Here is a 10,965-nt window from a genome sequence, read left to right on the forward strand (position 1 = left end):
TGATGTCTCTGGTTCCCTGTTTACAATCCTGTATGCTTATTTACTTTGGATACTTCTATAACTGGGTTAGTTTCTGGGTTATGTCACCATGTATGTTAATGGTCAGTTGTTGTTTGCTGTTGTTGGTTCTCTGTCCAAAGGACTTCTGTTAGCATCTCTTGTAAGGTTGGTCTGGTTTTAACAAATTCCCTTAATTTCTGCTTATGTAGAAATGTTCTAATTTCACCATCATATTTGAGGGACAGTGTTGCAGGTTATATAATTCTTGGTTGGAAATTTTTCTCTTCCAGAGTTTTATGTATACCATCCCATTGTCTTCTTGCCTGCATGGTTTCTGCCAAGAATCCGAGCTTATTCTTATTGGTTGTCCCTTGTAGGTAGCTTTTCATTTTCCCCTTGCTACTTTTAGGATTCTTTGTCTTTGGTTTTGGTGAGTTTGATAATGATATGTCTTGGTGATTTTATTTTTGGGTCTATCCTGTTTGGGGTCCATTGATTTCTTGAATGGATATATTCTGATCTTTCATCATACCAGCAAAATTGTCTTCCAACAAATCTTTGACAATTTTTCTGTGGTTTTATTTTTCTCTTCCCATTCTGGAATTCTGATGACACATAGGTTATTCCTTTTGATGGTATCCCACTTAAACCTTAGGCTTTCTTCATTTTGTTTTGATCTTTTGTCTGATTGATCCCGTTCCAAAGATGTATTCAGGTATTTGCCTTCAATCTCAATTATTCTAGCCTGCATTGATTGAATTCTACTTCTTTGCCCATTCAATGTCTTATCTATTTCTGAAAATTTAGTATTACTCTTCTGGATTTCTGTTTGTTGATTTTGAATCATTTCTAATTTTTCTTTTTCTTTTTTTTGTCATTTTGTTCTTGTATCGTCCTTTGAAATTGTTCTAGAGTCTTCTCTGTGTTTTCCTCAATTTTGTCAGTGTTTTCCTTGATCTGTCTCTCAGTTCGTTGAATGTACTTAAATATAATTATTTTGAATTCCTTACCAGGGAGGTCCAATACTGCATCTTCCTCAGGGATGTGTTTTGGGTCTGTATCCTGGTATCTTGTTTCTCCTGCTTTATCTTGCTTCTTTATGTGGACTGTGATGCTGTTTTCTCTGAGGCATGGTGACATTTTTGTGTTTATATTTAATTGTGATTGTTGGAGTGACTTGCCAATGATTTTCATTTTCTGTGGTTTTTTTTTTTTTTTTGGATGTTATTTACATAAGCATGGTACTGTGCTGTGCTCTATTTGCTGGTTGGCAGCATTTATATACTCACCACCTGTCTCCTGTTGGTTTTGGACATTTCTGGCTACTGATTCATTCTTTTCACCTGTTGCAGTTTTGTTGAGATAATTCTGTTTTTTCATGAATCATTTCTGATAATTTGTTCAGTTCTAGGAATTTGGCCTTTTCATCTATATTATCTAATGAGTCATTAAATTGTAGAACATAATTTATTATACTTTAATATTTAAGAAGTTTATAAGCTACCATTCAAACTTTCTGCTGTTTATATTGACCTTTCTCCACTTAGTCTTGATTAAAAAGGTTTTCACATTATGTAATTGTAATATATGAAAACAGCATTTCTGGGAATCTAGCTTTTAAGAATCATCACCTTTATATTAATTAAGTATATTACATTTTGTTTTCTAGGACTGTATATTCATCAAACAGAAACATAAAAAACTATGAAAAGGAAATTCTTATGAAAAAGATACTGGAGAGTGGATTATTGCCAAAGAAACCTGACTTAAATCTTGGAAAATGTACTGATAATGATGGAAGATCATCTATAGAATTCTTAGGTAAAAAATTACCTGATTGTTTTCTTTTGAAGAATGAAATTTCAGAGAATATCAGTGATAGAGAAGACAGTTTAATTTCAACTAGTGGGGTATTTTTTATGGATTTTTATAAAATTATATAGCCATGAAAGTGATTATGTACTGATACTATTAAAGAGAGCAAACTTCATAAATCTGCTCTACTGTTTATTTCACATGAGCCTGAGGAAATGAAAATGCTATTATGATCAACTCTCAGTTTTCCTGAGTAATCGGAGATGAGGTTATTATGGATGAATCCATGCAGGATTCACACTTCTCCTTTTAAACATTCAAGCCTTTACATGTTATCATCCTTATTGTAATCTACACCAATAAAGACTTTAGCAAACCTATAAAGTCAGTTTGGTTATAGCACAATATATACATTCCTTAAAAAAAAAAAAAAAGGTCACTATGCAGCACAAAATCACCAATATGTGAACAACTTGTTGTGACATAAAATAAAACAATGGTAGCATGGTTTTATATATGTTTAATAGTTAAATACATAATTATTACAATAAATGTGGCACTTTGCCTTGAAGAATACGTGCAGTTTGCTTGTTGAAGTGGGCATTGGGAGGATTATAGTTTGTGAATTGGTGGAAGAGAGGTTTTAAGTATATAGATATAGATGTACAAATAATGGAGAGCTATAGACATCCTGAAAAGAACTACTAGGTTCCTGGATCAGAGAACAGACCATCTTAGCACCAGTTTCTAAGGCCTCATCTAATTGAGATGATGCAGTGAGGACCTGTTATTACCCTTTTTGTGCAGTTATATTGCACTGTAGGAGAAAAAACCCCAAATTAGGAGACTGTAAGCTTTTTTAAGCTTTTACATACTTATAATTAGTGGTGATTGGCATGTGAAAGAAACAAAGAAGAAGCTCCAGTAGTTGAAAAATATGGCCTTGGTAATAGAAATGACTCTAGAGATTGTATGATAGAATTTTGCAAGACCAGTAACTTATTCTTTGCAAATACCTTTTTTTCAACAACATAAGCAGTGGCTGTACAGGTTGACCTTACCAGATGGAATACATAGGCATCTATGTATTGACTACATCGGTGGAAAGAGACAATGGAGAAGCTCAATGTCATCAGTCAAAACAAGGCCAAGAATTGACTGGAACACACCAGAAATTGCTCATATGCATGTTCAAATTGAAGCTAAAAAAAATTAAAACAAGTCCACGAGTACCTAAATACAACCTTGATCGTATCCTACCTGAATTTAGAGGCCATATGTAGAATGGATTTGATGCATCGAACACCAGTGACCAAAGACTAGATGCATTGTGGAATAGCATCAAGAACATCATACATGAAAAAAATAAAAGATCATTAAAAAGACAGGAAAAGAAGAAAGGACCAAAATGGATGTCAGAAGAAACTCTGAAACTTGAGAGTAGCTAAACAGAATGAAAGAAATGAAACAAAAAATTGAACTGAAGATTTCAAAGGGCAGCTTGAGAAGACAGAGTAAATTACAATGAAATATACAAAAACCTTGAGTTAGAAAATCAAAAGGGTAGAACACACTTGGCATTTCTCAAGCTGAAAGAACTGAAGAAAAAACTCATGCCTCATCTTGCAATATTGAAGGATTCTATGGCCAACTATTGAATGATGCAGGAAATCTCAAAAGAAGATGGAAAGAATACACAGAGTCACTGTAACAAAAAAATTGGTTGACATTCAACCATTTCAAAAGGTAGCATGATCAAGAACCAAGGGTATTAAAAGAAGAAGTCCAAGGTGCCCTGAAGGAATTAGCGAAAAACAAGACTCTGGGAATTGACAATACCATTGAGATGTTTCAACAAGCAAATGTAGCACTGGAGGCATATCCTTGTTTTTGCCAAGAAGTTTGGAAGATAGCTATCTGGGCAATTGACTGGAAGACATCAATATCTGTGCGCAATCCAAACAAAGGTGATCCAACAGAATGTGGAAACTGTCAAACAGTATCAATATCACACTCAAGTAAAATTTTGCTGAAGATAATTAAAAAATGGTTGCAGCAATGATGGGTCTCTCCTTATCCAGAGCAAAGAAGAATGAAGAAAACCAAGATGCATGGGAATAATTAGTCCAAGGCACTGGTAGACCATGCAGTCCTCACCCTATATGACCATGAGACAAGAAGAACTAGATGGTAGCCAGCTATCACTGCCAACCATTCAGAAGGGGATCTATGTAGGAGATCCTGGATAGAGTGGGAGAACAATGTGGAACAAAACTCAAAATCATAAAAAGAAAAGGACCAAGTTTGCTGGTCAGATAGAGCCTGGTGGAACTTCTGAGATTATGGCTCTTAGTTGCCCTTCAGGTCTGAAATTGAACCCACTCCCCTGGCTTCCAACCAAACAAAAGCTGAACATTTACATTAGGTAGATACACTCCTTGGAGAGATCAATCATGAGAGAATAGAAGGGCTGTGTATGCGCAGGGAGATAGCTCAGGGGGAAGGAGTGCATGGGAGGGAAGGACCCAGAGAAGAAGTGGCTATGGGGAGGAAGTGAGAGGAGAGCTGTCGCATTGTGGGAGATTTCAGTCAATGTCATGAGACAAAGTGTATGTGAACTGCTGTATGAAGATGAATTTGCTCTGTAAACTTTCATCCAAATCACAATAATTTTTTTTTAAAATTATAGCATTAGAAAAATGTTGCAACTGTATATTGACAGGGAACTTCCAGAAATGCAAGCTGGATTCAGAAGAGGTCATAGAATGAGGGATACCATTGCTGATGCCAGATGGATCTTGGCTAAGAGCAGACGTTACCAGAAAGATGATTATCTCTGTTTTATTGACTATGGAAAAGCATTTGACTGTGTAGGTCATAAAAAATTATGGATAACATTGTGAAGAATAGGAATTCCATAACACTTAACTGTGCTTATGGGGAATTTATACATAGACTGTTGTTTGAAAAAAACAAGCAGATACTGCATGGTTTAAAATCAGGAAGAGTGGGTTGTATCAGGGTTGTATACTTCTACCATACTTATTCAATCTCATAGTGCCTAAGGCATTTGACTGCTAACCAGAAGGTTGGCAATTCAAACCCACCAGCCACTCCTTGGAAAGAAGATACTTCCATAGAGATACCACCTCAGAAACTAAGGAGGGGTCGCTATGTGGTGAATTGACTCAATGACAGTGAGTTTTGTTTTGTTTTGATGCTGAGTAAATAATTCAAGAAGCAGGACTATATGAAGAACTATAGAAGAAGAATATGGCGAGAGTATTAGAGGAAGACTCATTACCACCTTTGATATTCAGATAACACAACCCTGCTTGCTGAAAGACCTCTTTATTGAGAGCAAAGATGTCACTTTGAAGACTAAGGTTGGCCTGACCAAGCCATGGTATTTTTGGTTGTCTAATATGCATGTGAAAGGTGGACAAAGAATAAAGAAGACCAAAGAAGAGTTGATGCCTTTGAATTGTGTTGGCAAAGAATACTGAAAACACCGTGGACTGTCAGAAGAAGGAATAAATCTGTCTTGGAATAAGTTCAGCTGGAATGCTCCTTAGAAGTGAGAATGGCCAGACTTCATCTCATCTACTTTGGTCATGTTGTCAGAAGGCACCAGTCACTGGAGAATGATATCAAGCTTGGTAAAATAGAGGGTCAGGGAAAATGGGAAAGACTTCAGTGAGATGGATCCACACAGTGGCTCCAACGATGGGCTGAAGCTTAGCAACACTTGTGAGGGTGGTGCAGAATTGGGCATCATCTGTTGTACATAGGTCACTATGAGTCAAAGCTGACTCAGTGGCACCTAACAACAAAGCTTTTATAGGCTGCTGGCCCATCTGCCCATCATGTCCTCCAGAGAGAGAGAGAGAAAGACCTTAAATGTTGGAAGGTAAAGCAATCTTCTCTGGGAGGGAAGAGGAAAGTCTCTAGATTCCCCACCTTGTACTATAAGGAAATAGCTCTGGGGGAGGCCTAAATCTTTCCAGAGCAGTGCATTATCCCTACCTCCTAAGGCATGTTTGCTGTTCAGTCGTGCTTTAGCAAGTTTGCCAGTGCTCTGCTCTGAAAGCCCATGTCATGTAGAAATACAAAAATATTCATACAAAATGGTCTTCCAACAATTGGTTAAAATCAAATGGAAATTTAAACACTAATTGTGAATGGATATAGGTCATAACACATATGACTGTAGGTACCTAAGAGATGTTTGAGATATGGATATGTGTGTGTGTGTTTTATGTATTCTTATATGGCTTGGTTCAGCTGGGTGCAGTTTCCTGCATTGACCTAATATTTCTCATGGATGAATTTGCACATAACCAAATGCAAAATTTGTGTTATGCTCAAATTGTTCCCTAATAGATCAGTTGTGTGTGATCAAATTCATGTTTTTATAACAAATATTGTAGCAAAACTGACTACATATAAAAGTACTCTGTTTACTTAGAGATCCTATTACTGGTGTTTAGTGTATCAGCAATTATAACAACTAAACTAATTTAAGGTTAGTTTTGATTCCTTTTATATTAATAGTAATATAAATGAATGTCTAATTATGATGAATGAATGAATAGCCATCCTAGGTTTTGAGGTAGATCTAGTCATATATTTTAGCACATTTAGTTTCAAATAACCCTAAGAGGAAATTTGTTACAGACTGATTTTATAGATGAGGACTCAGAGCATCAGATCCTTTCCCATTCCCCACAGAGCAGTCAACAGAGCTAGTATTTGGTACCCACTTTTCCAGCCTTTAGGTAGAGCTCTGCCTTGGCCCCACAACAACCCTTTAATATGGCCAAACTGTTGTAAATGTGAGAGAGCTCATGTGCTCTTCAACCCCTTGCCTATTAGATTGCTTCCTTTGTCATTTCATGGAAGACCTTCATTTTCAATAGTAACTTTCTAGTTGCCATTTTAGGAGGTAATTTTATCCACAAAGTAAATATATAATACCAGTTTTTCATATTGTCAGTGATCCCTTCTATAAAACTTGCTGTAGCTTCTCCTGATTTTCTATCTTGATCACTTTCCAGTCTCCTTCACTGGTTTATCTTTCTGGTCCTTAAATAATTGGTATTCTTATTCTTCTTTTTTGCTACTGACTAGATATATCTGCTTAAATATACTCTAAATATCTCAAACTTAACCTGTCCTAAACGGACCTAATCACTCACCTGCTCCAACATTTTTTTCTCTTATACACTGTGTCCATGTGAATTATGTCACCACCTCTCTACTTATTACTCTCTTATCCTTCATTCCATGTTGATGACTGCATCTGTTGATTTATCTCCTAAATATCCTTCAATACTTCTCTTTATCCTCCTGCCATTTCTTTAGTTCAGGACTTCTCCTATCCCCACCTCCCTGCTCCCTACCTAATTCTGGTTAGAGATTTATGCTTTTCCTCCAGATATTTTTATTATGTAATATTTGATACATTAATTTATTCAACAAATTTTATTGAGAATCTTCTATATGCCATGCACTGATCTAGATCTGAGGGATACCTCAGTGACTAAAACAGACATCCAGCCCTTTGGAACTCACATTCAGGCAGAGAGACTGAGGTAGGGATGGAGATAGACAGTAAACAATAAGTATAGTTTTTTTAAAAAAAGTTAGAATGTAAAGTGCTATAGAAAAAAACAATAGAAAGAGAAAGGGGAATTGGGAGTGCTGGCGATGGGAGTTGTAGTTTTAGATACTTGTTCAGGGTTGGCCTTGTTGAAAAGGTGACATTTAAACAAAGATTTGAAAGAGATGAGGGAATTGGTTATGTGGATATCTGGAAGAAGAATGTTCAAGGCAGAACATATAGGAGTTCAGAGATCCTAAGATGGGAACATACTTACCACATTGCAGGGAAAAAGTTCAATGTGGAAGTAAGCAGTAAGTAGGCAATGAGGTCAGAGAGATAATGGGGAGCCATATGTTGTGGGGCCTGGTAAACCATTGTTAAGAACTTTGACTTTTACTCTTAACAAGAAGAAAAATAGCCACAGGAGGGCTTTGAACTGAGAAGGACCATGATCTGAATGATGGCTCTGGATGTTTTGTTGCAAATAGACTGTGAGGGTTAAGGATGGGAGACCAGTTAGGAGGTCATTGCAGAAATCTAGGTGATGATGGTGGCTCAGACCATGGTGATATCAGTGGAGATGATGAGAAGTGGTTGGATTCTGGTTCACTATTGAAGGTAGAGTCAATATTAACACTGGTTTATTCTCTAAGCATGTAAATTTGATTAGTGGCAATCTGTCCTCGGTAACTGATCCTCATCAGGTGTTCTGACTACATAAAATTTCTGAACTGGTGTGAACATACTATAGAATTTCCTTCCTTCCTTCCTCTTCCCTCCCGCCCTTTTTTCCTTCCTTTTCATGTATACATGTCCTTTCCCACTGTCTAATGGTGAATTTTATGAAGTAGAGATAATTTTTAAAAGACATTTTCTATGCTTCCCCATACTGTATACAGTACTAAAATCATGGTGCATGCTCTACACATACACACTGATTTCAGTTGAATTTCTCTCAGTCACAGATTGTGTTAGCCACATTTCCATGAAATAGGAAATAGGGAGGAATTTGCCACTGATAAAGAATATAAAAATTGGAAAATTTTCTAGTTTTCTAAGTGAGATATTCATGAAGTGGCTTCATTTAGGTGCTATTGAGTCAGATCTAACTTATAGTGACCCTGTGAACAACAGAAGGAAACACTACCCAGTCCTGTGTCTTCCTCACAGGCATTGCTATGCTTGAGCTCATTATTCTAGCCACTGTGTCAATACATCTCATTAAGGGTCTTCCTCTTTTTTGTTGACACTCTACCAAGCATATTTTTCTTTGTGGAGTGATTCCTCCTAATAATTACAGGAGATGAAGTGTGGCCTTCTCATTTCTAAGGAGCATTCCAGCAGTACTTCTTGTTCTTCTGGCAGTCCATGGGTATAGTCAGTGTTCTTCACCAACCATAATTCAAATGCATTAATCCTTCGGCATTCTTCCTTATTGTTCAGCTTTCAAATGCATATGAGGCTATTGAAAAATGCCATGGATTGGGTCAAGTGCACCTTAGTCTTCTACATCACCTCTTTGCTCTTAAACACAAAAAAGAGATCTGCAGCAGATTTGCCCAGTACAATACGTTGTCTCATTTCTTGACTGCTGCTTCCATGAGTGTTGCTTGTGGATCCAAGTACAATGAAATCCTTTACTACTTCAATCTTGTCTCTGTTTATCATGATGTTGCTTATTGGTTCAGTTGTAAGAATTTTTGTTTTATTTATGTTGAAGTGTAATCTATACTGAAATCTCTAGTCTTTGATCTTTGTCAGAAAGTGTTTTAAGTCATCTTCACTTTCAACAAGCAAAGTTGTGTCATTTGCATATCACAGATTGTTAGTGAATATTCCTCCAATCCTGATGCTGCATTCTTCTTCAGATAGTCCAGCTTCTCGGATTATTTGCACACCATACAGACTGAATAAGTATGGTGAAAGGATACAGCCTCACTGCACACCTTTCCTGATTTTAAACCGTACAGTATCCCCTTGTTCCGTTTGAATGACTTCTTGATCTGTGTTTCTTATGGGCACAATTAAGTGTCCTGCAATTCCTGTTCTTTGCAGTGTTATCCAAAGTTTGTTATGATCCACACAGTCAGATGCCTTTGCATAGTCAATAAAACACTGTGCTGTGTAGTAAATTACATGGTATGGCTTTTCTAGTCATAGTTTTTGTAACTCCTTCTTTGCTGTGAACAACTGAGTAGCTGCTTGTTCTGGGAAAGTTCGCTCTCTCTCAGGTGTGTAGAACTCTGATGTTGGGATTGGTTGGTTTTGCCACTCTGCCAGGCTGAAAATGAGCCGCCTAGAGGCAGAAGGAATCTCTCTGACTGCCGGCTGAGAGACATGCTTGCTGAGAGAGAGACATGAGAGAGAGGAACTGCTGAAAGAGAGATGCACTGCTGAGAGAGACATGCTAGTGAGAGAGACTGAGAGAGACAGCCAGCTGAGAGAGACGGCTGGCTGAGAGAGACAGAGCATGTTCCTGAACTTGAATTGTAGCTTGCTGCTTCTCTAATAAACACCATAATCTGTGAGTTGTGTGGGGCCACTGCAACAAATTATCAAATCCAGCAGAGAGGTGGTGGGTGCCGCAGGAGGGACAGTTGGTGTCAAGGTTTGTAAGAGGGCTGCAGGGTGACAGCATGTCTGGCCTCATAAGAACAGACCTTGGGCTGCTGATGGTGATTCTGTCTCCCTCTTGTGTTGTTAGAGGAGATCAGAAGATGCTGCCTCCCTGTCCCTTTGGCACAAAGGTAGATGTCTTTCTCTTATTTTCTGCTTTTAGCCAAAATCCATTTGACATCAAGAGTAGTATCCATCATTCCACATCCTCTTCTGAATGTGGCTTGAATTTCTGGCAGTTCCTTTCCTATGTACTGCTGCTATTGTTTTTTAATTATTTTCAGCAAAATTTTACTTGTGTGATATTAATGATGATGTTGTTGTTGTTGTTTGCCGTCGAGTCAAACCCGACTCATAGCGACCCCTCCTTGGGTTTCCGAGGCAGTATCGCTATGGAAGTAGGATTGCCCAACCTTCCTTCCGAGGAGTGGCTGGATATTAATGATATTGTTTGATAATTTCTTCATTCTTTTAGATCATTGTTCTTTGGAATGGGCACAAATATGGATCTCTTCCAGTTGGTTGGCCAGGTAGTTGTCTTCCAGATTTCTTGGCATAAATGAGTGAGGACTTCCAGTGTTGCATCTGTTTTTTCAAACATCTCAATGGATATTCCATCAATTCCTGGAGCCTTATTTTTCACCAATTCCTTCACTGCAGCTTGGACTTCTTCCTTCAGTATCATAGGTCATATGCTGCTTGATCATATGCTGCTCCCTGAAATGGTTGGACATCAAATAATCCTTTTTGGTACAGTCACTCTGTGTATTCCTTCCATCTTTTGATGCATCCTGCATCATTTAATATTGTGTCCATAGAGAATCCTTCAGTATTGTGACTCACAGCTTGAATTTTTCCTTCAATTCTTGCAGCTTGAGGATTGCAAAGTGTGTTCTTCCCTTTTGATTTTCTAACTCCAAATCTTTCAA

At 37.6% G+C, this 10,965-nt stretch overlaps 1 protein-coding gene across 1 annotated transcript in view; it reads left to right on the forward strand.

Moving 5' to 3' along the window:
* BTBD8 (BTB domain containing 8) overlaps positions 1 to 10,965 on the forward strand; it is a 172,512-nt gene that overhangs the window by 50,530 nt on the left and 111,017 nt on the right. The window contains exons 3-4 of the mRNA XM_042780309.1: positions 1,670 to 1,782; positions 1,822 to 1,905. Coding sequence (XP_042636243.1) covers positions 1,670 to 1,782; positions 1,822 to 1,905 — 197 coding nt within the window. The remainder of the gene's footprint in view (positions 1 to 1,669; positions 1,783 to 1,821; positions 1,906 to 10,965) is intronic.

Source organism: Orycteropus afer, unplaced genomic scaffold, assembly GCF_000298275.1.
Source record: "Orycteropus afer afer isolate SDZICR_OR568_19922 unplaced genomic scaffold, OryAfe1.0 scaffold00033, whole genome shotgun sequence".
Taxonomy (NCBI): domain Eukaryota; kingdom Metazoa; phylum Chordata; class Mammalia; order Tubulidentata; family Orycteropodidae; genus Orycteropus; species Orycteropus afer.